The sequence below is a fragment of the Diaphorina citri genome, unplaced genomic scaffold, assembly GCF_000475195.1.
Source record: "Diaphorina citri unplaced genomic scaffold, Diaci psyllid genome assembly version 1.1 scaffold367, whole genome shotgun sequence".
Lineage (NCBI taxonomy): Eukaryota > Metazoa > Arthropoda > Insecta > Hemiptera > Psyllidae > Diaphorina > Diaphorina citri.
The window spans coordinates 64,940-92,582 of record NW_007377802.1 but is presented as its reverse complement, the minus strand read 5'-3'; the positions used below and the strand labels follow the sequence as shown (position 1 = coordinate 92,582).

At 40.1% G+C, this 27,643-nt stretch overlaps 4 protein-coding genes across 4 annotated transcripts in view; 3 read left to right on the top strand and 1 right to left on the bottom strand.

The window, feature by feature from the left end:
• The window catches only part of LOC103508103, a 35,326-nt gene extending 30,251 nt beyond the window's left edge, over positions 1 to 5,075 (bottom strand). Inside the window, exons 1-5 of the mRNA XM_026822799.1 lie at positions 5,027 to 5,075; positions 3,219 to 3,328; positions 2,298 to 2,381; positions 1,664 to 1,840; positions 134 to 293 (exon numbers count right to left, since the gene is read on the bottom strand). Of these exons, the coding sequence (XP_026678600.1) occupies positions 134 to 293; positions 1,664 to 1,840; positions 2,298 to 2,381; positions 3,219 to 3,328; positions 5,027 to 5,075 (580 nt within the window). The remainder of the gene's footprint in view (positions 1 to 133; positions 294 to 1,663; positions 1,841 to 2,297; positions 2,382 to 3,218; positions 3,329 to 5,026) is intronic.
• A 6,982-nt stretch (positions 5,076 to 12,057) lies between these two features.
• On the top strand, positions 12,058 to 21,247 carry LOC103508089 (villin-1). The gene is made up of 12 exons (XM_026822802.1): positions 12,058 to 12,309; positions 12,907 to 13,188; positions 13,923 to 14,163; positions 14,594 to 14,832; positions 15,583 to 15,825; positions 16,586 to 16,751; positions 17,988 to 18,122; positions 18,791 to 18,946; positions 19,258 to 19,364; positions 19,711 to 19,801; positions 20,522 to 20,613; positions 21,010 to 21,247. Exons 1-12 carry the CDS (start codon positions 12,184 to 12,186, stop codon positions 21,121 to 21,123), a joined length of 1,992 nt encoding a protein of 663 aa, XP_026678603.1. The 5' UTR covers positions 12,058 to 12,183; the 3' UTR covers positions 21,124 to 21,247.
• A 421-nt stretch (positions 21,248 to 21,668) lies between these two features.
• Positions 21,669 to 24,181, top strand: LOC103508102 (advillin-like). The gene is made up of 4 exons (XM_017443613.1): positions 21,669 to 21,807; positions 21,980 to 22,086; positions 22,293 to 22,379; positions 23,969 to 24,181. The coding sequence occupies exons 1-4, from the start codon at positions 21,669 to 21,671 to the stop codon at positions 24,179 to 24,181; spliced, it is 546 nt and encodes a 181-aa protein (XP_017299102.1).
• A 1,294-nt stretch (positions 24,182 to 25,475) lies between these two features.
• On the top strand, positions 25,476 to 26,127 carry LOC103508101 (gelsolin-like protein 1). The gene is made up of 2 exons (XM_026822806.1): positions 25,476 to 25,613; positions 25,939 to 26,127. The coding sequence occupies exons 1-2, from the start codon at positions 25,527 to 25,529 to the stop codon at positions 26,110 to 26,112; spliced, it is 261 nt and encodes an 86-aa protein (XP_026678607.1). The 5' UTR covers positions 25,476 to 25,526; the 3' UTR covers positions 26,113 to 26,127.
• Positions 26,128 to 27,643: the final 1,516 nt, after the last annotated feature.

The window sequence follows — 27,643 nt, the reverse complement described above, 5'->3', positions numbered from 1 at the left end:
ACCTGATAGTAATGTGTATCTACCTTATGTTGCTGTAACAAATAGGTAATAGATACTTTCTTGTTCCAATTTTATTTAGTCTCTCTAACTCTAACCATTAGTGTGCCTTCCCCTATTGTAAAAACACACTCACCCCGGGCAGTTTTTTGTCGGGGCGGTATATTCTGGGCGTCATAAAAGGAGTTGAGGGCATAGTCGGTTATCTTGAGGACCCAGCGGGCATCGATGACGCAATTCCGGGACGTCAGGTTACCATGGAGACGGTGTGGTACGGAGTGAAGATACCGCATACCCTGGGAAGAAAAGAGATGTGATTGGAGGACTAGATGGGTTAATAGTAGAAGCTGTAGAAGAGTTAGTGTTTGGAGTTGGAGGACAAGAATGGGTTAAAATGTTAAATGATTATGTTTTTATTCATATGTACGGTCACCCCTTCAGATAGAAAAGTCCGCGGGTTCGATTCCCGCCCGGGGCGGAGACAGGGAAATGCTATTGGCTCTGGTAGCATTCTCTAAATTCCTTTTCTCCTGTGTGTGGCGTTCTAACAGGTCACTCTAGGAAAGGGGAGTGGAGAGGCGTTCCTGGAACAGACCAGAGGTCACCTTACCTGAATACGCTGAGGAAGAAGGCAGATACCAGAAGGATGATGGCCACAGGTACCACAAACGTCACTATGGGAGCTAGCCACCAAATCAGATCTGAAATCAAAGTATCGCCAAAAATCAGGGGCATTTATACTAGTGGAATTGAACAAAGAGATACCGACCTACCTACTTGTCTACCAAAAGTCCTGGTTAGTACCTAGTGTCTACACTTCTACATCATAAGAAGTAGGTTTTACAAAAAGAATAATGTTTAGTTTGGAAGGGAGGAAAAACTTTTCAAGGCAAAAGTTTGGGAAATGGGGGACACAAGAAACAAGGTTTGTATCAAATGTACTGCTTTTTGCGTGCTCTTGACGAACACGAAACTTGCAGGCGGTTTACAAGGATAGGTAGGTATGTCAACGCCGGATCATATCTTGTTGACTTTTTGTTGGTCTAATCAATTATTTGATCTTCTATTTAGGTAATTAATTATTTTTGGCCACATAATTGACTTTTCGATTAAACATCATACCTATTTATTTAATTTACATTGCCTTTAATAAATAATTAATTTATTTGTCTGTCTGTCTGTCTGTCTGTCTGTCTGTTTTTTTGGTTGGTTGGTTGGTTGGTTAGTTGGTTGGTTAGTTGGTTGATTAATTGATTGAATGCTTGTTTGTTTGATTGATTGTTTGTTTGTTTGTTAATTAATTACCTCCCGTGTCATGTGGAACATCACACCCCTCACTCCCACACTCCAGATTGCCAAGTCGGGTTTGACTTCCTGATGCTTCCCCATTGTCTTGAGCTTTGTCACCGACCAGGGATCGAACCCTCGCTCCACTGGCATCGGGCGACCTGAAGGAGAAAAAATAGATATACATTTTAATATAGGAACCGGGGCGGATTTTATCCTGAACGGATAATGTTCGCTCTCGGAACGGCTGGCTTTCTCCTATCCTGTCTTTCTTCTCTCTTCGATTTCAGGACGATAAAACCTTAGTAGTTACAGAAACATCTTGAAAAAAAAAAAAACCCTGGATCTCTAACTCAGAGGTCACAGGTTCGACACTCACCCGAACCAGATCCGTGAGCAGGGACAGTCGGAAGGTCCAATCCAGTTTGATCTCATCTTGGACCAGCACATCCTCCAGGGACCCCCGACAGCAGAACTCCCACACCAGGGCGGGCCCCGTCGGGTCCCACAGGAACCCGATGAATGGGTTGAGGTTCTCGTGACGGAGCCCTTGTAACTGTTGAAATAGAATAGAATAGAATTGGAAATACAGTTAGAATAGAATAGAATCAGAAGTAGAATCTTAAGGTGTGTCCAAACGTAGTAGATGGCCTCGCGAGATAAAACTATGTTGTCGAGTCAGTGTGGACGGTTCAGTCGACATCGATCGACGGCCGGTCGACTATGTGTAACCACACCTTTCCTATTTCTACCATAGAACCTTAACGGTGTCAGTAAATGTAGACTTTTCGCTAGACTGCTAGACTTGGTCTCGTGAGATCACTCTCTACGAAGTCTACCAAGTTCGTAAAGTAGTGTACACAGATCATAGAACGCTCTATACTCTCGGTGTACACAGTGGTTATAGTGTCCTCTATGTATTCCATTGAATTAAAAAAAAAAACAACACACACACAAAGGGAAAATCTGGAACTAGAAAGGAGAAATCTGGATAAGGTTATTCCTGAGTTTACCTGTAGTAAATGATCCACGGATTTAGACTTCAGTTCAATAGTGTTCCCGTGCAGAGGTACAGGTTTCATTTGTACAAGGTCACCCTGTAAGAAAACAAAAGCATTTAAATTTTTGTCCATCCGGGCGTCAGATATTTCTAAAAGCAGAAAATAATCAACTGTTGATTATCAACAGTATGTACATACTGGCTTACCTTATTTTATAATTGACTAGGGTTCTTTCAATTATAAAATAAGGTAAGCCATTATCTAATTTGGGTGTCTAATATGAATCTAATTAATAATAATTCCCCTTCGTTCCATAGTATGTACATACGTTTGTCAGCTTAGTTAACTTGGTGGGTAGCATGTCTGCCTTGTGTGTGCTCACGAGTTCGATTCCCGCCCGGGGGGCGAATTTCATCCTAAACAGATAAGGTTCGTTCTCAGAAAAAGCCAGCCGGGCTTTTTCTTATGCTGTCTTACTTCTCTTTTTCCTTCCAGGTTCCAGGATGATTAAGACCTTAGCAGTAGCTGTAGCGTGTCTGCCTTGCGTGTGGTCACGAGTTTGATTCCCGCCCGGGGGGCGAATTTCATCCTAAACAAATAAGGTTCGTTCTCAGAAAAAGCCAGCCGGGCTTTTCCCTATGCTGTCTTACTTCTCTTTTCCCTTCCAGGTTCCAGGATGATAAGACCTTAGCAGTAGCAGTTACAATCAATGTGGTGTCTTAAGGCTAAATATTGAGAAATCACATTGATTGATCTCAGGTACCATAAGCTTTGTACAAAACAATATAGCAGTTACAGTTCCTCATGGCATTCGGGGGTAAAAATGGATGTTTCGAAATTTCATTTTTGGGAATTCAATGTGAATCATTAGTGGGACCTAACCTAACCTAATCATTTGACTTTATGGATACACTGTATGAATGTATGACTTACATTATATCGAGCTTTCCGGTCCACCACATTAACATCGTACTGGCTACTGTCGGCCCCCACACTCCTCACACCCTGCAGACTTCCTATCAATATAGGAAAAAGAACAACGTCTTCACTTGACTAGTAACTTTGGAAACTGTAGGCAATTTTATTTCTACAAGAGATAAAAACAATTATCAAACTAAAAAACCTACAGGAGCCGACATGTTTCGTCATCTCCTGATGACATTTTCAAGGCGACTATACATCAGTTGAATTTCCTTTCTAAAACGTAAACGATTCCCATGGAGCAATTTCCTATGGTTTAGTATATTAGGTGCTAAGGGGTAGGGGGGGCTGAATGCTCCAATGCATGGAAAGTTGCCCCTAAATAGCCCTATAGGGCCCCTAATAATTTTTCCAGCTTATGACTAAGAGTTATGAGATTAGTTGAATTAGTTTAAAATGTTTTTCACAGAATTTGACCACAATAATAGTAGTAGCCTACTGCTGGAGTAAAGGGACTTTTCAGTCCTATGCGAGCAGTATAAATAAGCACGGTTATTATTATTAAGAACCCTTTCTTGCGGATGAAAAGGAGAAGAGGGAGAAAGAGAACAAGGGAGAGAAAGAGGAGGAGAGATATTGAGACGGAGGAAGAGAGAGAAATCGAGAAGATAGAGGAGGGAGAATAGGATGAAGCGAGAGAGAGAGGGCAAGAGAGGGAGGGAGGGAGGGAGAGAGAGTTTCCGAACAAATAAAACGCTTTTGTTGAAGCATACTTCAATAGAATACTAATGAGATAGTGAGATAGACAGAGAGGGAGATAGAGAAAACAACAATCAATTGATAAAACTACCAAGTAGTAAAAGAGGGAGAGAGAGAGAGGGAGGGAGAGAGAGAGAAGCAGTTCCAAAGATACCACATGGTTATTTACCTTTGTAAGTAGGTACATCCTCTTTCTAATCCTGAATCCTTGCCAACAGGTTTCTCTCTCTCTCTCTCTCTCTCTAACTTTCTTTCACTATCCTTGGTCCAAACTGGGGTCCCACGCAAACAGTGTCAAAACTCTGCCAGAAGTGGTGGAAGAAGACAAGACAGACGAAGAACTGGATAAAGAGGAAAGAGAAGAATTGGAAGACACATGTGGTGATGATGACGCAGAAGAAAAAGGTGAAGAAGAAGATAAGGCAAAGGCAAAAGGAGCAGATAATGGAGAAGCAAAAGGAGAAGAGGTATTGGTAGAAGAGGCAGAAGAAGATAAGGCAGATGTAAAAGGGGAAGAGGCATAGGACGAAGAGGATGCAGAAGAGAAAGATGAAGAAGAGCCAAAAGAAGATGAAGGAGAATGAAAAGAAACAACATGTGAACGATGAGAAGGGCCATGTGAAGAGGAAGAAGAAGAAAAAGAGGAGGAGGAGGAGGAGGAAAAGATGAAGAAGAGCCAAAAGAAGATGAAGGAGAATGAAAAGAAACAACATGTGAACGATGAGAAGGGCCATGTGAAGAGGAAGAAGAAAAAGAGGAGGAGGAGGAGGAGGAAAATGGAGAAGAAATAACGCCAGAAGCAAACGTATCATTAGTCTCAAGTGGGGACACTTTGTCCAGAATGGATTGTTGGGAAATGTCGAACTCCCCAGGAGGTGGGTTTTTGGAGGGCCGATTTTTAGTGAGATCTTCAGAAAGGAGACTTTCGGAAACAAACTCAGATACCCTCCCAACCTAACTAAGAAAGAAGAGAGAGTCCCTTAAGAAGAAGAAACTCCTAGCTACCCAACTTGCACTCAGTCACTCACGGTATCAGTAAACCTTACCGAAGTACGACTTACCGAGAGGAGCCGGGGTGCCACCCCCCAGACCCGCTATGAGTTTCCCCATAGGGGCTGACCGGCCTTGGCTTTTGAGTTTCTTTTTTTATTCCGAACGAGGTTGAAAAGTCTGGAGAACCGGGACCCAAACAGGGCGGAGTCCCGGAACGACACCGTGCTTGTTACCACACGGATACAAATCCAACTAAAAACAGTCCTCGTGCTAGTAAAGAGTTGGTCTAGAAGACCTAAACGTGCTAGTCACTAGGACCCCAAACCTGACGGTCTGAGGTCAGAAGCGTGGGTTCGCAACGTTGTAATGATCTGCCATAGGGCGTCTCGACATGGTAGATCCAATCCGACTTGTTTTGTTAGTAGAATTTGGAAAATTTTGAACACTTAATTTGGAGGTAAATAATTTCAGGAAAAATTTAATTGTGTAATAAATATTAATAAAAAAATAATTGTGATGATGTACGAGGAAGGAAAGTAATGTAATCGGGTCAAATTTTCGATAGTCAGTTTTTAGTGCCAAAACACGTTTTGAGGTCCCTAGAGCCTAATTACCAAGTTTCAGCCATTGGTCCGTGTGTCTGTCCTTCTGTCTGTCTGTAAACAAAATATCTCGAGAACGGTAAGAGCTAGAGACTTGAAATTTGGTATGTAGTGACAAAGATGCAACATAAAGATTTTGGTTAAGATAGTAGCTGCAATTGGCGGTATTTTGACCGCTTTTTGGCGGTTTTCAGCTATACTGACTAAACAGTTAGAGATATTGTAAAAGTCACAATAGATGAACACCCAAATAAACTTCATTCAATAGGATAAGGAAAGTCGTGTGATGTTCACACCAGATTTTTCTTATTTGTAGTTGACACGAGAAGACCTGAACGTAGGGTAAAGTCACAATAGATGAACACCCAAATAAACTTCATTCAATAGGATAAGGAAAGTCGTGTGATGTTCACACCAGATTTTTCTTATTTGCAGTTGACACGAGAAGACCTGAACGTAGGGTTAATACCTAGGTAGGATGTAGGCACTCATGTCTTTTTAATACACTAAATTGAATAGCCTCTGAAGTAGGGTGATTACCGTGGTGGACTTTGGATTTGGAGGTACCAAGTTCGTTCGAGTCCCAGTCAAGTCATAAAAGTAACAGAGAGTACAAATGTGGTCCTAAATAAATGAAAATGAAAAAGACCAAGAAGAAGCAGAGTATTATAGAGAGTCCGTGTATGCATGAGGAATATTAGTCCGTGTATGCATGAGGAATATTCCAGGGTCCAGGTAAAAAGTACAATGACATCAGTAACATTCATGTACCCCCATTCCATTATTTTATCAGGAGTGTTGACAGGACATCCCACGTTGATAAATGATGACGACTCACGACAAAGTGTCATAGGCTGTACAAAAATGACCCAGGTCACATGTAGGCACTCATGTCTTTTTAATAAACTAAATTGAATAGCCTCTGAAGTAGGGTGATTACCGTGGTGGACTTTGGATTTGGAGGTAGTTCGTTCGAGTCCCAGTCAAGTCATAAAAGTAACAGAGAGTACAAATGTGGTCCTAAATAAATGAAAATGAAAAAGACCAAGAAGAAGCAGGGTATTATAGAGAGTCCGTGTATGTATGAGGAATATTCCAGGGTCCAGGTAAAAAGTACAATGACATCAGTAACATTCATGTACCCCCATTCCATTATTTTATCAGGAGTGTTGACAGGACATCCCACGTTGACAAATGATGACGACTCACGACAAAGTGTCATAGGCTGTACAAACTACAAAAATGACCCAGGTCATTCTTGAATATCACGAGTCATGACATCATGACATTCTCGGCTTGAAATACGAATAAGTTCACAAGGAAAGGATTACGAGTTAGGAGTTTTTGATCTATTCCTTTATCTATTAGAGAACTATTTTGATCCCTAAAAAAAGCGAGCTGGGTCGCAGATTTTATCCTGAACGGATAAGATCCATTTTCGGAACAGCTGGCTTTCTCTTATCCTGACCTCCTTCTCTCTTCAATTTCGGGACGATAAAACCTCCGTTGTTGTCTGTCGATCGATGATCAATCGACGGCCGTCGACTATGTGCAGACACACATTTACAGTTCCCTCTAGTACAGAGATTCTCAAACTGGGGGGCGCGCCCCCCTTTTCCGTTTTGTTATTTCAAGGTATTTTAATTATGTTAAGATTGATTAATTCTTGTCAGAAATTAGTCTACCCTGCTTATTATCACTGCTGTTTCACCTTACGAGGGATTCGAATCATAAACCTCCAGTTCTGAAATTCCTCTCGCGCTAACTGCTTGAGCCACTGAGGTTGGTTCTTTTTGTTTTTTCATAAAACCTATAAATAGGTAATTTAATTACTTGAATATAAAAAAAAAAACTCAAAGTTTCAAATTCTCGTTTATTATTCCATAAAACCCATAGGTAAAAATAATATACCGAGGGGTTGGGTAAGGTAGGGGGGGCGTGAAAAAATGAGAATATGCCCAAAGGGGGCGCCATGCAAAAAAAAAAGTTTGAGAACCACTGCTCTAGTAAACCTCTTAAAGACAAGAAACCCTTTTTTTTTAAAGCTGATTGAGAGGCCGACGACAAACGCCGACCCCATCTGAACGTGGGAAAAGGCGAAGAAGAATTCTAGCAATAACATCGCCTAGACGCCTAGGCCTGCTTGATTGGGAAGGAAGAAACTTAAAGGATATAATGGAAAAGCTTGCTAGCGCTTTATCAGCTAGGTCTAAATTTCATAGTCATAGAATTGGACATCTTATCTCCACACTAAATACCTACTAAAAGTTTACCTTATTATTTTTGTTTCAGGGCTTGAAAAAGTTCAGAAAATTCAAAATGTCAGAAACATCAACCGCGGGGGTTGATCCAGCCTTCGCCAACATCAACACGAGCTTCACAACTTTTCTCATCTGGCGAGTTGAGGTAAGTCTACTCTAACACTAGCCGAGAACCGGGTTTGAATTTCAGAAAACTAAAAGAAATCTTTGATCTATTCCTTTATCTATTAGAGAACTATTTTGATCCCTAAAAAAGCGAGCTGGGTCGCAGATTTTATCCTGAACGGATAAGATCTGTTTTCGGAACAGCTGGCTTTCTCTTATCGATCTATTCCTTTATCTATTAGAGAACTATTTTGATCCCTAAAAAAAGCGAGCTGGGTCGCAGATTTTATCCTGAACGGATAAGATCCGTTTTCGGAACAGCTGGCTTTCTCTTATTCTGACCTCCTTCTCTGTTCAATTTCGGGACGATAAAACCTCCCTTGTTGTCTGTCGATCGACGATCAGACTATGTGTGGACACACCTTTACAGTTCCCTCTAGTAAACCTCTTAAAGACAAGAAACCCTTTTCATCTGAACGTAATATTTATTTACGAGTACCCAAGACAAAGGTGGAAAACAGACATGACTGGAGGCAACTGACAAGAAACGTCGACCCCGCTTAAGCGGGATTAAAGGCGAAGGGAAAGAAGACCAGGAGAAAGGTGGAATAACTCTACCCTAGCATTCTACACAGGTTTTACTGAGAACGTCTCAGTGAGCTCGTTTCAGCTGTGACAATAATATGTCCACCGGCCGTCGATCCACATCGATCGACGGCCATCAACTATGTGTGGACACATGTTTAGAGAGGGTTGAAGTAGGAAGGGCATCCAAACGTAAAATAAGTCAGCTCCCATGGCGTAGTGGTCACTGCGCTCGCCTTGCACGCGGGAGACCCGGGTTCAATTCCCGGCAGGGTCAAGAAATTTGTATCATCCAAATGATTGATTCCGTGACTGGCTGTTGCGGGGTCCACTCAACCTCGTGAGGAAAATGAGTAGCTATGACATATACCTAAATGCGCATAGCGACCGGCGCCAGCATGGTAGGTAAACATTGGATTTTAGGATTTTTGAGATATTGGGAAAATCCTATACAATGCTGCAGTCAGCACCAAAGTTGTGACATAATAACACAAAGACACTGCATTTACATTTACATTTTTTACAAACGTATATCTGGTGTTCGCAGCATCCGAGCCTGGAAAAAATATTGGCCCCTCTTCCAAGGTGAGTTTTAGTCCGGAGGTGCTGGGTTCGAATCTCGGCCAAGGTGAAAATTATCTTGTTAAATTCAATTTTGAAGAATAGAAGTACTGAAGAGAATGCTGACCAAACATTTTCAGTTCCGGCATGGATCTAACAACAACAACAAAATGTGTACATTGTAAAATACGTACTCAAGTGATACAAACGTAAAATATTTGCACCAGAACCAAATTGGTCTCGAGAAAGATGAGCCTGGTTCTCACAAACAAACAGGGATCCCAAGGTAAATAAAAGACAATGTAAAAATCCTCTACTCTTCCTTACTGCCTTTTTTATGAGTCCAATATACCTAACTAGTAGATTCGTATAAACTTAACCGATCCTTTAGGACAGATGCCCTTACACCTAAGCCTCAGAGTGGGCTTTTTGTGTACCTATGTTTGTACTCGTAACATAGTAAGACAATCTAATATTCTCTACACCTTTTCCCGCATATACGGGGTCTTTGTTTCTAGTCAGCTTTCCGCGCACATATTATCTGTAAGCGTTTCTAGTCAGTTTTCAGTAAGATCCTATATGTGTATGAAATAATCACATGATTTCAAGATCAAGAGTATGTCAGCTGACTCAGCTGAGATAAGTACACAATTAGCTATTACTAGGTTCCTTAACTTAAACCTGTCTGCTTCATAATAAAGTCCATTGGTTTCAAAATGGAAGTAAGCGAGGAGTACATACTCCCACTACTAAATTACTACAGTACCTTACTAAGTACTCAGCAATTAACTGACTTGAAGAAAGTTCTTTTTCGGGCTAAATGATATTCTTCTGTACACCTTCTAGAAAACCATGCTATAGGGCCTATAGGTTTTCTAGTCAGCTTTCCGCAGGACCTTATATGTGTATGAAATAATCACATATTATCTGTAAGTGTTTCTAGTCAGCTTTCAGTAAGACCCTATATGTATGAAATAATCACATATTATCTGTAAGTGTTTCTAGTCAGCTTTCAGTAGGACCCTATATGTATGAAATAATCACATATTATTTGTATTGTTGCTGATGTCGTGGTTACATGTAAAATGTTTTGATCCACGGTTATTTTTCAGTTTGTTCACCTCTGAGGAGATTTCTTTGTGTGGTACAATGTACCTATATAACATGTGGTACAATGCACCCACATGATGACATGTAATCGGAATCTGTAACATGACAAGATTATTATGGTATTTATGGTTTTCAGTTGTTACGCCATGCTAGTAGGTACTTATCTACCTGTATTTAATGTAGAATCCTACATAATAAATTGTATTACCCATCTAGAAGTACCTACATATATAAAGTTTGTACCTATCTATCTGACATATGTAAAGGGACATCTTATTCTGAGCTGACAGTCTAAATAAAACAATACGTACCTACATATCGGCTGTATTTTGATTTCTTTCCCATTCATGTACTTTTTAGAATTTTGTTATTTTGGCACATCCACCAATACCTACATTACCTAGCTTTTTTAAAATTAACTGCATGAGTAGGTACCTACATACCTCTATTCATATTTTCTTGTTTACCTCGATAGGTATGCCTAAATTAGGTAATTAATTCATTACAGATAATTAAATATCGAGAATGAAAATTGAAAATCATTAAAAAGAATTAAGAGGAAGATAGGTAGGGTACCTAATAAAAATGAGTTTTTTTTTTTTTTTTTTTTGTAATGATAATATTTTCTTGGTTACCTAGATAGGTATGCCTAATAGAAGATAATTACAGAAAATTATATATGTATCAAAAGTGGAAATTGAAAATCATTAAAAAGAATTAAGAGGAAGATAGGTAGGGTAGGTACCTAATAAAAATGATACTGCAAGGAAAATTAAAGATCATGAAAATCAGAACGCATATTGAAGACCTTGAATTTGACAAGTAATTGATGCACCTATCAGTAAAGATGGGATTTCCCCTTAATTTAAAAAAAAAACTACCTACCTATGTAACTACCTATGTATGTACATGCGCAGATATTTTACTATAGTTCATCCAGATCAATGTGACAGCAATGAGTCATCAACCCAAAATGAAGGAACAAATCAGATTGCAGGAAATCCTTACATTGTTGCAATTCGGGTAAAGGTCTATAACTCTCTCTTCTAAAATGCAGAGGTAGCTTTGACAGCAATGAGTCATCAACCCAAAATGAAGGAACAAATCAGATTGCAGGAAATCCTTACATTGTTGCAATTCGGGTAAAGGTCTATTTTTTATAAACTCTCTCTTCTAAAATGCAGAGGTAGCTTTAAGTTCAGAGGTTGGATTCTCGATCGGATTCAGTACTGCAAAACTTTTTTCAGTCTTTTCTAACTGGATTATATCTGGGTTCTACTCCGATAGAATCCTATTTTGGTTACCAGGGATGGACCCATGGATGTTAAACACAGATCCATCGAATATTATTCGTTCTGTGTCTGTGATATTGTCCGTTCTGGATCTCGTACCTATATGTACATATGCAAAAACAAAAATATTCATTGATTCACAAGGGAAAAGCTTCAAAACCAGTGAACTTAGGATGGTTGGGGCAGACTGTTTCATACCTTGAGGATAACTTCACACGACCAACTTCATTGTACTACATAGGAGGACCATTAATATCCTACCTAGGTGTACGACCAGATAAGTTCCTTTACTCCAGTAGTAGGCTACCTGTGATATTCGTTCTATGTCTGTAATATCCGTTCTATGTCTCGTGCCTATGCAAAAATATCAAGATTCATTGATTCAAAAGGGAAAAGTTTCACAACCAGTGAACTTAGGATGGTTGGGGCAGACTGTTTCATACCTTGAGGATAACTTCACACGACCAACTTCATTGAACTACTCGTACATAGGAGGATCATTAATATCTTACCTAGGTGTACGACCAGATAAGTTTCTTTACTCCAGTAGTAGGCTATACTACTATTATTGGCTAAAACTGTGACACTTTGTATTTTCTCATCCAGGTATCTTACCGGTGGAGTCTCATCCGGATTCAATCACGTGACGAAAAAGTCCGAGCCCAAGCTGTACCGGATCAAAGGCAAACGCTCGCCCACCATCACCCAAATGCCGGCAATAGATTGGAAGTACTTCAACTCGGGAGATGTGTTCATTCTGGACACGGATGATGAGGTCATCTTTATTTGGATTGGACGGGCTGCCAACTACATGGAGAAACTGCAGGCAACCAAGGTAACTTGAGGCAGAAACACACTACTATCACGCCACTTGAGCTAACGTGACGTGATAGTAGTGTGGCTGTCCTGAACGAAATTACCTACAATATTATGGGAAAACTTTGAACTACATCTTTCTGACTCTCCATGAGCTCACGTGATGTGATTATAGTGTGTTTCTACCTTTAATGGCTTGCGGTGCAGTCGATGAATTTGTCAAAGTCAAAGGATAAATTAAACTACATTGATAAAAAGAGCTTCGTAGCTTAGAATTCTTTATTTGGATTGGACGGGCTGCCAACTACATGGAGAAACTGCAGGCAACCAAGGTAACTTGAGGCAGAAACACACTACTATCACGTCACGTGAGCTAACGTGACGTGATAGTAGTGTGGCTGTCCTGAACGATTACCTACAATATTATGGGAAAACTTTGAACTACATCTTTCTGACTCTCCATGAGCTCACGTGACGTGATGGTAGTGTGTTTCTACCTTTAATGGCTTGCGGTGTAGTCGATGAATTTGTCAAAGTCAAAGGATAAATTCAACTACATCGACAAAAGGAGCTTCGTTGCTTAGAACTTTCTAACCTAATTGTTGGTTTTTCTCAGGTTGCTCAACAACTCAAGACAGAGAACAATGCATTGGCACTCATTTTCGTTGAAGACGGCAAAGAGTTGAATCTGCCGGAAGCTGAGAAAACCTTGCTGGGAGTGTATTTGGATCTGCGAGCCAGTGTGGGCGTGAAAGGCAACATTGGAGAGTCCGATGAAGTGGTCGAACATACCCACTACAACCATCTCAAGCTTTACCAGTGCTCGGACGAAGATGGGACGTATAAGGTGACCGAGGTCAAAACAGGGCCCCTGTACCAGAGTGATCTGAACTCAAAGGTAGACAACCTCTCTAAAATATTTTCACCCGTTTTATTTGTTCAACAAACTTTGTCTTGAAGGGTTTCAGCAACCATTATTTCACGACCTTAGCATATTTCATTTGGTCGAATGTCTGAGGTTATTTTGTCTATGACCATATCAATATCAACCCATCCTCTAGGGTTGTTTGCCCCTACACCCAAGCCTCAGATTCGGGTCTTTGTGTATGGATTTAAGCACCTAGAATACCTAGTTAGCCTCAGAAATCATTATGAACACGACCACTAACCATCCACATTCGTACCAGTGCTCGGACGAAGATGGGACGTATAAGGTGACCGAGGTCAAAACAGGGCCCCTGTACCAGAGTGATCTGAACTCAAAGGTAGGAAACCTCTCTAAAATGTTTTCAGGAGTTTTATTTGTTCAACAAACTTTCATGACTTGTGCATACTTTCATTTGGTCGAATATCTGAGGTTAGTTAGTCGATGACCATATCAAAATGTCACTAGTCAAGTCACCAGTATTTCTTGGACTACCTAGAATACATGGTCAGCCTCAGTGACTCAGCAACCATCAAGCGTGTCGGGAGATGCGCGAACGTCAAGAGTTCGAAGCGCCACCCAGCCTATTTTAACACGAAACAGAGTTTCATGTTTTTCCGCATTTTCACCTCAACTTTTCTCCCGCTTCCCTTCAAATTTATTATGAACACTAACCATTAACGTTCCGATTCTACTGTCTCCCACAGGACTCGTTCATTATTGACCAGAACGGACGTGCCATCTGGGTGTGGGTGGGCAAGGGGGCGTCCAAAAAGGAACGCATCGAGGCCATTCGCAACGCTCACGGGTTCGTGAGGAAGAAGAAATACGACAGCGGCATTCCGGTAACCAGAGTGGTGGAACATGGAGAACCGGTGGAGTTCAAGTGTATGTTCCACACGTGGCGAGATCCGGATGAGATCACCAAGTCCTACAACCAGTATAGCAGTGAGTAAACTTTTGTAACTTCACAAAACATAGAGGGAATGTCTACACTCACACACCAAATTACTTAGACACTTAAGGAAGTTATGAAAAATATTCATGATATTACACGGATGACACATCCCAAATAGGTACCTAGAAAGGAAATCAGATTGAAAAACGTCAATTGACCGAATTTAAAGCTAACAAATTAAATAATTATGATACAAACATGCGTCTGTTATGCCCGATGATGAGCTAACTGGTCGAATGACTAAAGATCAAGTCATTAGGTACGTCATCACTTACTCAGGATCAGCATTTGTATTTCGTAGATGAACAAAACCTGAACCGTACAGTTTTATACATCAAAAAGCATCCAAAGAATTTTGAAGTATAGGGATTTTTCATGTAGCTTACCGTTTTAACACACTTTTAACATTAATTTTTTCAGTCGGAAAGATCGCTCACTTGACGCCAAGCAAGTTGGATATGGCGTCCCTCCACTCCTGTCCTCAGCTGGCGGCCAATACGCGTCTTGTAGATAATGGCGCAGGCAGCAAGACCGTGTGGCGTATCAACAATGTGGAGCTAGAGCCTGTGGACAAGACAATGTATGGGGTCTTCTTCTCGGGAGACTGCTACTTGATTCATTACCAGTATGCCGCCGGCGATATACTTTACTACTGGCTGGTGAGTGCTCTTTTATGTCCTCTTTCCCCATGAAATAAATAAGACCTTGTTTAGACTGCGAGAGTAAAGAGACTTTTCAGTCTCATTCTGGCAGGATAAACAAGGTTTGTTTTATTTATTCTATTCTTTCAAACCTGACTGACTGTCCTCTTTCCCCATGAAATAAATAAGACCTTGTTTAGACTGCGAGAGTAAAGGGACTTTTCAGTCTCATTCTGGCAGGATAAACAAGGTATGTTCTATTTATTCTATTCTTTCAAACCTGACTGACTGCCCTCTTTCCCCATGAAATAAATAAGACCTTGTTTAGACTGCGAGAGTAAAGGGACTTTTCAGTCTCATTCTGGCAGGATAAACAAGGTTTGTTCTATTTATTCTATTCTTTCAAACCTGACTGACTGCCAGCCTAGATAGCTTGGTTGGTAGAGCATCTACCTTGTTCGATTCCCGCCCGGGGCGGATTTTATCCTGAACGGATAATGTTCGTTCTCGGAACTCACTGCCAGGTGAGGTGTGGTGCTCACCTTCATTGAATGGCTTCAAAGCTAACGTATTAGAGCCCAAATAGGGAAAATCAGTGGTTGGGTGGGAGAGCTCATGTAAGAGAGAACCCTGCCACTTAAAATAAGCCCTTAAAAATGAGCTTTCAATAGGGAAAATCAGTGGTTGGGTGGGAGAGCTCATGTAAGAGAGAACCCTGCCACTTAAAATAAGCCCTTAAAAATGAGCTTTCATTTTGTGTTTCTCCAGGGCTCTCACCGCTCTATCAAAGAGCAGACCGCTCTCACCATTCAAACCATCATGAAAGACAATAACGACTTGAATGGGAACGGAGTTCAAGTCCGCATCGTGCAAGGCAAGGAGTCACCCCATTTCCTGTCCATGTTTGGCGGCATGGCCATCATGTTTAAGGGAGACCATCAGTACAAGTTGCCCAACACGTTCCTGCTCCAGGTCACAGGGAATAACGAGTTCAACACGAAAGCTGTTCAGGTGAGTCTTCTACGTTGAACGTGCGACCACCGAACTCTTCCTCCCAGGACACTTCACAACTGTACAAAATTCTTAAAGAGATCAGAGAGTTTTGCTATCAAAATTAGCGTCCCGTTAATTGAACTCTGCACATGCGCAGAAACGAGTTCTCGTCAAATAACGTTAAAAAATTCAGTTAACGGGACTTTTTCAAGATTTTCGCTAATATTGCAAAAAAACTCTCTCTTGTGTTAGATTGAAGCGTTGGATACACATGCTGAAGCTAACAGATAGGGGAAAAAGTAGCGTGAGTGGATGTACCAGATGTTAAGTGACATTAGTAAAAATCGTCTGAACAATCGGAACTCAAATTGAAACGTAACGAGTTCAACACGAAAGCTGTTCAGGTGAGTCTTCTACGTTGAACGTGCGACCACCGAACTCTTCGTCCCAGGACACTTCACAACTGTGCAAAATTCTTGAAGAGATCAGAGAGTTTTTCTATCAAAATTTCCCATTAATTGAACTCTGCACATGCGCAGAAACGAGTTCTCGTCAAATAACGTTAAAAAATTCAGTTAACGAAACTTTTTCAAGATTTTCGCTAATTTTGCAAAAAAAAAAAAACTCTCTCTTATGTTGGATTGAAGCGTTGGATACACATGCTGAAGCTAACAGATAGGGGAAAAAGTAGCGTGAGTGGATGTACCAGATGTTACAGTGACATTAGTAAAAATCGTCTGAACAATTGGAACTCAAATTGAAACTTCTCTACTTTCAGGTCAACATGAGAGGATCCTGTCTGAACTCCAATGATGTTTTCATTCTCAAGAAGGAGAAGGCATACTTTATCTGGTGTGGCAAGGGATCTACTGGTGATGAGAGAGAAATGGCCAAACTGATTGCCAAAAGAATATCCAAAGACGATTACAATGTAATCTTTGAAGGTGAGATACATAAAATATTATATACCAAAACCCAAAACGAGTTAGTACAAATCTCGACTCCTGACCACTTGTTAACTTCCATTGATATAAGCTCCGTCCTGAAAAAAGCAAAGAGAACATTAATTGAACTCTGCACATGCGCAGAAACGAGTTCTCGTCAAATAACGTTAAAAAATTCAGTTAACGAAACTTTTTCAAGATTTTCTCTAATTTTGCAAAAAAAAAAAACTCTCTCTTATGTTGGGTTGAAGCGTTGGATACACATGCTGAAGCTAACAGATAGGAGAAAAAGTAGCGTGAGTGGATGTACCAGATGTTACAGTGACATTAGTAAAAATCGTCTGAACAATCGGAACTCAAATTGAAACTATGTAGGCACTCATGTCTTTTTAATAAACTAAATTGAATAGCCTCTGAAGTAGGGTGATTACCGTGGTGGACTTTGGATTTGGAGGTACCTAGTTCGTTCGAGTCCCAGTCAAGACATAAAAGTAACAGAGAGTACAAATGTGGTCCTAAATAAATGAAAATGAAAAAGACCAAGAAGAAGCAGAGTATTATAGAGAGTCCGTGTATGGATGAGGAATATTCCAGGGTCCAGGTAAAAAGTACAATGACATCAGTAACATTCATGTACCCCCATTCCATTATTTTATCAGGAGTGTTGACGGGACATCCCACGTTGACAAATGATGACGACTCACGACAAAGTGTCATGGGCTGTACAAAAATGACCCTGGTCATTCTTGAATATCACGAGTCATGACATCATGACATTCTCGGCTCGAAATACGAATAAGTTCACAAGGAAAGGATTACGAGTTAGGAGTTTTCTGTTGTCATATACGACAGACTATTTCACTATTGTTGGGACATAAAGTACATGTACTTATACCTAGGCTATGTCTCTAGGCAAGACACCAATACTGGATGGGTTTAAAAAGTTCGCTCCGAATGTTCTCCCAATAGCTGGAGCAAGCCTTTCGTCAGAGAAGAAAATCCCCGATGAGGTGCTCTGTCAACACACGTGCAAGCCACAAAAGATTCATTGTTACAATGTAATCTTTGAAGGTGAGATACATAAAATATTATATACCAAAACCCAAAACGAGTTAGTACAAATCTCGACTCCTGACCACATGTTAACTTCCATTGATATAAGCTCCGTCCTGAAAAAAGCAAAGAGACATTTCAAATTTATTATTATTACTTACGCGTCCAAATTTTCTTTTGCAGGCCAAGAAAAGGACGAATTCTGGAAAACAATCGGTGGCAAACAAGATTACGCCAGCAACAAGAAGTTAGCAACCTTGCACGATCCTATGCCAGCGAGGCTGTTCCAGATTTCCAACGCCACAGGAAGATTTAGAGGTAATAACTTAATGAGCATTAAAATGGGGATATCCATACTACCTTCTCCGGAAAAATGTACTTGGTGTGTGCCAATTTTGGTGTTTATGTACATAGTACCTACATATCTACATATAAGTGTACAAGATGCAAAACTCAAGATGTGTATAGCATAGACAACATTATCGATTAAGCTTTGTCCAGGTGTCCACAGCTAAACACTACCTCGGCAACAAAGATTCACCTCATCGATCGACGGCCGTTGACTACGTATGGACACAGCTTTACCATTAACCACCAAAGAATTAACAACAAAAATGACTGGGGATATCCATACTACCTTCTCCGGAAAAATGTACTTGGTGTGTGCCAATTTTGGTGTTTATGTACATAGTACCTACATATCTACATTTAAGTGTACAAGATGCAAAACTTATCTACATTTAAGTGTACAAGATGCAAAACTTAAGATGTGTATAGCAGATAAATAGATCAAAACCAAATACGTATATGTATTTGAAACTTCATAGACAACATTATCTATTAAGCTTTGTCCAGGTGTCCACAGCTAAACACTACCTCGGCAACAAAGATTCACCTCATCGATCGACGGCCGCTGACTATGTATGGACACAGCTTTACCATTAACCACTAAAGAATTAACAACAATGACTCTTTCTTATTTTCAGTCGAAGAGATCATGAACTTCAGCCAACAGGATTTGATACCTGAAGACGTAATGCTTCTGGATGCTAGGGATACTATATTCCTCTGGCTGGGAGACAAAGCCAACCGCGATGAAGTCAAGCAATCTACCAATCTTGCCATCGAGTATTTGAAGACAGGTGAGTTCAGTAAGCCAAAAGATTACTATTTCTGAAAATAATAATAATAATAATAATAATGACAATAATAATAGCCCTTATTTATACTACTCGCATAGGACTGAAAAGTCCCTTTACTCCGGCAGTAGGCTCCTATTATTGTTGTGGTCAAATTCTCAAATTATATTGAGGATAAAATGCCATAACCCGGCTGGGATTGAACCCACGCCCTCCTGTTTACCACGTTCATATCCAGGGATGAACGGTCTACGTTCATCTTCGGGGTCTTCAATAAGTTCAACTTCATATAAATACTCCGACTTGGGTTTCAGATCCTTCAAATCGTGACTTGGATACGCCCATCATGGTGATCAAGCAGGGTTATGAGCCTACCACCTTCACTGGATTCTTCGGACCTTGGGACACGGATCTGTGGAAAGTGAGTAGTTAGCTTTTTATTAGTTATAGTGATAGTGCTTTTTATTAGTTATAGTGATAGTTATAACCTAGTCAATGAATTTTCTCTGTCGTCACAAGCCAAACTCTGAAAGGAATTTCACTATGATACTCCTTTCAAGAATGCGGGTGCATTCTTGAACCCCCCCGAACAGATTAATAAGGAACGTTGAAGATCTTGATCCCTAGTAATATTCAGGAGACACTTTTAAAAATTATGGTAGTCAAAATTTAATTGAACAAGCTTTAGTGACTGCCAAAGCTTAAGAAATAAATTCAAGTATCTTAAACATTTGGTCCTTCGTTATACCCTCCAACTGTATTTTCAGGAACACCAAACTTACGAAGAACTGAGGAAACAAATCGAACTGGAAAATCCAACCTTACAAGTCGAAGTGAAACTATCCAATGGGGTCGAAGATTTCGCCACTTGTCCAAAGCATACCTACGAGAGTCTTCTAGCCAAAGATATTGATAAGTTACCAGCTGGAGTCGATCCAACTCATAAGGAGGTAGGGAATAAGATCGAAAGATGAGAGTATCACGTATAAATACACGATTTCCGTACAACTAGAGGAGTTTATACGTGAGAAGGACGCTGCACCCTGGGAAAATAAAGAAAACTATTGATAGTAGATGAAAGGGGGTATAAAAGACGGGAAAAGTACAGAGCCAAAGGGCTCTCTGTAGCAAATACTTTGCAAGTTTACTGTTGCTGAAATAATTCAGCGAATTCTTCACATGCCCGTAGGTATATTGAACCGTCGACAAATCCGTTCACTGGTACTTTAAACTTCAAGTAACAATTTGGTGTACTTTGTTTCCAGGTGTATTTGAATGAACAGGAATTCAAGAAAATCTTTCAAATGAGCTACGAAAGTTTCACCACGCTACCGAAGTGGCGAAGGGACAACATCAAGAAATCAGTGGGACTTTTCTGAGGACCCAATTGGCAAAATTCTCGATCGAACCCAAAAATATATTTCTAGTAGCGCACTGGGTTATGTTCGGGTTCGAAAGTGTCTAAAAATATTGTTCCTATATAAATGACCCCTGGAGTACACGAAGAACTGAGGAAACAAATCGAACTGGAAAATCCAACCTTACAAGTCGAAGTGAAACTATCCAATGGGGTCGAAGATTTCGCCACCTGTCCAAAGCATACGTACGAGAGTCTCCTAGCCAAAGATATTGATAAGTTACCAGCTGGAGTCGATCCAACTCATAAGGAGGTTAGTAGGGAATAGAATAGAACAGAATATACCCTGCTTGATACTGCCAGAATAAGACTGGCCAGAATAGATCGAAAGATGAGAATATTACGATTACTGTACATTCTGTGCAACTAAGTAGCAGAGTTCTTACGTTAGTAGGAGAAGGACGCTGCAGGCTGCAGTACACTGCACCCTGAGAAAATAAAGAAAACGATTAATAGGGAGATGAAAAGGGGTCTGAATACGGGAAAAGTACAAAGCCAAATGAGGGCTTTCTGTAGCAAATACTTTGCAAGTTTACTGTTGCTGAAATTATTCAGCGAATTCTTCACATACTCGTTTATTGAACCGTCAACAAATCCGTTCACTGTACTTGAAACTTTAAATAATAAATTGGGTGTACTTTGTTTCCAGGTGTATTTGAATGAACAGGAATTCAAGAAAATCTTTCAAATGAGCTACGAAAGTTTCACCACACTACCGAAGTGGCGAAGGGACAACATCAAGAAATCAGTGGGACTTTTCTAAGGACCAAATTGGCAAAACCCTCGATCGAACCCAAAAAATATTTCGACCCAGTAGCGCACTGAGTTATGTTCGGGTTCGAAAGTGTCTGAAAATATTGTTCCTATATAAATGACCCCTGGAGTACAACCTTGTTTTGGAGGAATGTAACATTACCATTATAAGCATACTGTTAACGTTTTCTTAACTAATTCATTCTTGCTGTTTTTCAGCGTGCACCATATTCTATTCTATTTCAATGCTATTTTGCTTAGCGACTTCTCTTAATTATGCTTCGCAACATCGCAACCAAGCTCAATGCCTGATGCTTTCACTTTCCATTTCATCGCATAGGACTGAAAAGTCCCTTTACTCCGGCAGTAGGCTCCTATTATTGTTGTGGTCAAATTCTCAAATTATATTGAGGATAAAATTCCATAACCCGGCTGGGATTGAACCCACATCCTCCTGTTTACCACGTTCATATCCAGGGATGAACGGTCTACGTTCATCTTCGGGGTCTTCAATAAATTCAACTTCATATAAATACTCCGCAAGTGTACGGTACGATGGAGCAACACATCCACTTCTGGTTGGGTAAGAACACATCCACGGACGAGGCAGCGGTGGCAGCGTACAAATCGGTTGAGTTGGACAACTATCTCAACGGCTCACCGGTGCAACATCGCGAAGTCCAGGGCGGAGAGAGCATACGGTTCCGAGGATACTTCAAGAATGGGATCAGGTATGTGATACTCTGATACTCTCGTAGAAATACAGATCCAATAGAGCAACGGATCCAACGGATACCTATTATCCGTTCTGTATCTATGATATTCGTTCTCTGTCTGTGATATTAATACTCCGCCTTGGGTTTCAGATCCTTCAAATCGTGACTTGGATACGCCCATCATGGTGATCAAGCAGGGTTATGAGCCTACCACCTTCACTGGATTCTTCGGACCTTGGGACACGGATCTGTGGAAAGTGAGTAGTTAGCTTTTTATTAGTTATAGTGATAGTTATAGCTTTTAGTTATAACCTAGTCAATGAATTTTCTCTGTCGTCACAAGCCAAACTCTGAAAAGAATTTCACTATGATACTCCTTTCAGGAACGTTGAAGATCTTGATCCCTAGTAATGTTCAGGAGACACTTTTAAAAATTATGGTAGTCAAAATTTAATTGAACAAGTTGTTCATTCTGGACACGGATGATGAGGTCATCTTTATTTGGATTGGACGGGCTGCCAACTACATGGAGAAACTGCAGGCAACCAAGGTGATTTAAGGCAGAAACACTACCATCACGTCACGTGAGCTAACGTGACGTGATGGTAGTGTGGCTGTCCTGAACGATTACCTACAATGAACATTAGCTACAATATTATGGGAAAACTATAAACTACATCTTTCTGACTCTCCATGAGCTCACGTGACGTGATAGTAGTGGGTTTCTACCTTTAATGGCTTGCGGTGCAGTCGATAAATTTGTCAAAGTCAAAGGGCTTCCCCTTTTAGAGATTTTCTACCATTGCACATGTGACATGTTTGGCAACAATATTTTTTTGCTGTCACATTGATCTGGACACACTTTAAGTAGGTAGGTATCTAGGTTGGAAAAAGGGGGAATAAAATATTCTAGTCGGTTGGTAGGTAAGTACTGTAAGTAGGTACTTAGGCACTCGTCACTAGAATATTCCATTCCTCTTTCATCTAGGCATAAAGTACATGTACTTATACCTAGGCTATGTCTCTAGGCAAGACATCAATACTGGATGGGTTTAAAAAGTTCGCTCCGAATGTTCTCTCAATAGCTGGAGCAAGCTTTTCGTCAGAGAAGAAAATCCCCGATGAGGTGCTCTGTCAACACAAGTGCAAGCCACGAAAGATTCAATCATCTACAAAGGATTTGGACTGCCAGTGATCTTATTTTTCAAAATAAATTGATCCAAGGGCAAGGTTCAATTCAAGGAGGTGAACTTTCCTACATAATTATGCCAATAAGAAGATTACAATCTACTCAAGATAGTCAAGATTCTCAAGAACAAAGAGCAACCCGTTGGAGGCACAATCTCGCGGGTCTTTTTACCGCCGTCTGTGACTCTTTTGATTTTTGATCCAGGCTGTACAGTGTGAGGTTCAAAGTCCCGCAAATCCTTTTGATCTAATAACAGGCATGAAACGCAGTATGGCTCAGTTAGATAGGAACGTCCTGTAATTATTCCACAACAAAGAGTGCACCAAGATGCATTCTTCTCTCGACGCAAAACAGGACAATGGACGACAGAAAAATTGCATGTCAGTAACAATGCAAGGAAACATACGTAACGTAATTACCAGGATCATAATGAAATCTGAAATTAATTACTATACTGTTCTGATCGAGCGAGTAACAAAAATTATTATTATCTATTGTTGTTGTTCAGTACGGTGCAATAATCGTAATATTGTGAAGAATAAAAAAAAAGTCGGTATTATCAGTAGGTACCTAGATAGGTAGGTAGATATTATTCCGTACATCTACGTATGTATGTATACTACAGAAACAGAATTTTCTTTCGAGAAGAAGTTTCACACTGTAGCCAAGTTAATACCTACCAAACTCGGGGAAGAGGGGCTGTATTAAAAATGTCATGCCTAATTAAAAATCTTAAAAATACCATAAAGTAGGAAAATGGTTAAGAGTTCCTTACGTTTTATTGTAACATTACCATTATAAGCATACTGCTAACGTTTTCTTAACTAATTCATTCTTGCTGTTTTTCAGCGTGCACCATATTCTATTCTACTTCAATGCTATTTTGCTTAGCGACCTCTCTTAATTATTCGAAGCAACCAAGCTCAATGCCTGATGCTTTCACTTTCCAGCCCTACAAAGTGTACGGTACGATGGAGCAACACATCCACTTCTGGTTGGGTAAGAACACATCCACGGACGAGGCAGCGGTGGCAGCGTACAAATCAGTTGAGTTGGACAACTATCTCAACGGCTCACCGGTGCAACATCGCGAAGTCCAGGGCGGAGAGAGTATACGGTTCCGAGGATACTTCAAGAATGGGATCAGGTATGTGATACTCTGATACTCTCGTAGAAATACAGATCCAATGGATCAACGTATGTCAGACACGGATACAACGGATATTATCCGTTCTGTATCTATGATATTATTCGTTCTCTGTCTGTGATATCCGTTCTATGTCTGTAATATCCGTTCTATGTCTCGCACCTATGCAAAAATATCAAGATTAATTGATTCACAAGGGAAAAGCTTATTCAAAACCAGTGAACTTAGGATGGTTGGGGCAGACTTTTTCATACCTTGAGGATAACTTCATACGACCAACTTCATTGAACTACATCGGAGGACCATTAATATCCTATCTAGAGGTGTACGACCAGATAAGTTCCTTTACTCCAGTAGTAGGGTTAGGAAATTTATTAGCTGGCCCGTAATGGAAATTTTTTCTTGCAAATATACTTGAAGTGTGCATGGTGCAATGTGCAATTTCTGGTGATGAAAGGAAACAAAGTCCATGTTATAATCTATGTACCCCTACATTATATTGTAGGTACCTATCTATCTATGCCTATTGCCTAGCCTATAATTCCATCTGTCATGTGAATTCATTAAGAAAGACCTGTTGGTGAGCGGTGATTTCTTCTAAAGAAGACTTTTAGGCTAAATCTACAAAAAAAACTGAAGCGGAGGAAACAAAAAGAGAATAGAGACAATTTTTATCTCATATACTAACTTAATACTACCTTAAATTGCATAAATTACAAATAAGGCAAAATTATATATATATACAATATACATATATAAAAAAAAACAATATCACAGAAAAAGATATTTAAAAACACAGTTATCACCGCAAGGTACTTACACATTAAAATACCTAAAAATCTTCAGTTTGATTAAAAATTAAAATGTTGAAGACAGCTCAGGACCGCAACACAAAATTACAAACCGCAAGCTGAATCGACATTATTAGAAGACTAGGAGCTGTATAGTGTACACCTCAAACTAAAGAATGCCTAACGAATAAACGAATGCCAATAGGAGGCTTATTCAAGAGGAAAAGTACCTTAACCGCTGCACCGTATCGTAAACCTAAACAAGAGGATCAAGACAAGGTTCATCTGAAATAATCAAAGACAATCTCATCTGAAATAACAAAGAAAAGATAAATAAATTAGGTACCTACTATCTACATTAAGGCACTGTTAAATAATAACGCCTAGGCCTGCTTGATTGGGAAGGAAGAAACTTAAAGGATGTAATGGAAAAGCTTCCTAGCGCTTTATCAGCTAGGTCTAAATTTCATAGTTATAGAATTGGACATCTTATCTCCATACTAAATACCTACTAAAAGTTTACCTATTTTATTTTTGTTTCAGGGCTTGAAAAAGTTCAGAAAATTCAAAATGTCAGAAACATCAACCGCGGGGGTTGATCCAGCCTTCGCCAACATCAACACAAGCTTCACAACTTTCCTGATCTGGCGAGTTGAGGTAAGTCTACTCTAACACTAGTCGAGAATGGGTTTGAACTTCAGAAAACTAAAAGAAATCTTTGATCTATTCCTTTATCTATTAGAGAACTATTTTGATCCCTAAAAAAAGCGAGCTGGGTCGCAGATTTTATCCTGAACGGATAAGATCCGTTTTCGGAACAGCTGGCTTTCTCTTATTCTGACCTCCTTCTCTGTTCAATTTCGGGACGATAAAACCTCCCTTGTTGTCTGTCGATCGACGATCAGACTATGTGTGGACACACCTTTACAGTTCCCTCTAGTAAACCTCTTAAAGACAAGAAACCCTTTTCTTGAATTTTCAGAAACTCGAGCTTGTAGCAGTTCCTCCAGAACAATATGGTCGCTTCTATGAAGGAGATTCATATCTGGTGTTCGCAGCATCCGAGCCTGGAAAAAATATTGGCCCCTCTTCCAAGGTGAGTTTTAGTCCGGAGGTGCTGGGTTCGAATCCCGGCCGAGGTGAAAATTATTGTTAAATTCAATTTTGAAGAATAGAAGTACCTACTGAAGAGAATACTGACCAAACATTTTCAGTTCCGGCATGGATCTAACAACAACAACAACAACAACAACAACAACAACAACAAAATGTGTACATTGTAAAATACGTACCCAAGTGATTGTCACTCCGGATAATCCACCTTTCACATCAGGAAATTGATATCCCTATAGATAATTCACGGAACTTGGCAATACGTCAATATTAAGCACTGATGGAAGAATGCCCTTACAAGAGACATTCTGTCAGAAATTGTTACGTTGTGATGTTAATGGGTGGTATTTTACCCAGTGGAGATGAAGATTTATAGCCTCGCAGGGAAAACTTGGGATAGCATTAAGGATAGCATTTTTACTTTCCTTATCCTATAGGAAGGAAAGTAATGTAATCGGGTCAAATTTTCGATAGTCAGTTTTTAGTGCCAAAACACGTTTTGAGGTCCCTAGAGCCTAATTACCTAACAAATTAAACGTCTGTTATGCCCGATGATGAGCTAACTGGTCGAATGACTAAAGATCAAGTCATTAGGTACGTCATCACTTACTCAGCATCAGCATTTGTATTTCGTAAATGAAGAAAACCTGAACCGTACAGTTTTATACATCAAAAAAGCATCCAAAGAATTTTGTAGTATAGGGATTTTTCTCACTTAAGGAAGTTATGAAAAATATTCATGATATTACACGGATGACACATCCCAAATAGGTACCTAGAAAGGAAATCAGATTGAAAAATGTCAATTGACCGAATTTAAAGCTAACAAATTAAACGTCTGTTATGCCCGACGATGAGCTAACTGGTCGAATGACTAAAGATCAAGTCATTAGGTACGTCATCAGTTACTCAGCATCAGCATTTGTATTTCGTAAATGAAGAAAACCTGAACCGTACAGTTTTACGAGTATACATCAAAGCTTGCTCTGGTCCTCACATCCCACTCTTGGAAAAATCGAACCGTACTTTTCCTGTCAACCATAAAAATTTTGTCGTCTCTGGAAATCGAAGGATTTTTCATGTAGCTTACCGTTTTAACACACTTTTAACATTAATTTTTTCAGTCGGAAAGATCGCTCACTTGACACCAAGCAAGTTGGATATGGCGTCCCTCCACTCCTGTCCTCAGCTGGCGGCCAATACGCGTCTTGTAGATAATGGCGCAGGCAGCAAGACCGTGTGGCGTATCAACAATGTGGAGCTAGAGCCTGTGGACAAGACAATGTATGGGGTCTTCTTCTCGGGAGACTGCTACTTGATTCATTACCAGTATGCCGCCGGCGATATACTTTACTTCTGTCTGTCTGTCTGTAAACAAAATATCTCGAGAACGGTAAGAGCTAGAGACTTGAAATTTGGTATGTAGTCCACAAATGTGACAAAGATGAAACGTAAAGATTTTGGTTAAGATGGTAGCTGAAATTGGCGGTATTTTGACCGCTTTTTGGCGGTTTTCAGCTATACTGACTAAACAGTTAGAGATACTTATTGTAAAAGTCACAATAGATGAACAC

What these genes read in the sequence shown, in the direction of transcription:
- LOC103508101 (XM_026822806.1), top strand. Translation starts at nt 25,527, where the DNA reads ATGTCAGAAACATCAACCGCGGGGGTTGATCCAGCCTTCGCCAACATC. An exon ending in TCCTGATCTGGCGAGTTGAG is followed by an intron (nt 25,614 to 25,938) that starts GTAAGTCTACTC and finishes TTGAATTTTCAG; the next exon opens with AAACTCGAGCTTGTAGCAGT.
- LOC103508089 (XM_026822802.1), top strand. Translation starts at nt 12,184, where the DNA reads ATGCCGGCAATAGATTGGAAGTACTTCAACTCGGGAGATGTGTTCATT. An exon ending in AGAAACTGCAGGCAACCAAG is followed by an intron (nt 12,310 to 12,906) that starts GTAACTTGAGGC and finishes GGTTTTTCTCAG; the next exon opens with GTTGCTCAACAACTCAAGAC. An exon ending in GTCCTACAACCAGTATAGCA is followed by an intron (nt 14,164 to 14,593) that starts GTGAGTAAACTT and finishes TAATTTTTTCAG; the next exon opens with TCGGAAAGATCGCTCACTTG.
- LOC103508102 (XM_017443613.1), top strand. Translation starts at nt 21,669, where the DNA reads ATGGAGCAACACATCCACTTCTGGTTGGGTAAGAACACATCCACGGAC. An exon ending in CGAAGTCCAGGGCGGAGAGA is followed by an intron (nt 21,808 to 21,979) that starts GCATACGGTTCC and finishes CTTGGGTTTCAG; the next exon opens with ATCCTTCAAATCGTGACTTG. An exon ending in GGGACACGGATCTGTGGAAA is followed by an intron (nt 22,087 to 22,292) that starts GTGAGTAGTTAG and finishes TAATTGAACAAG; the next exon opens with TTGTTCATTCTGGACACGGA.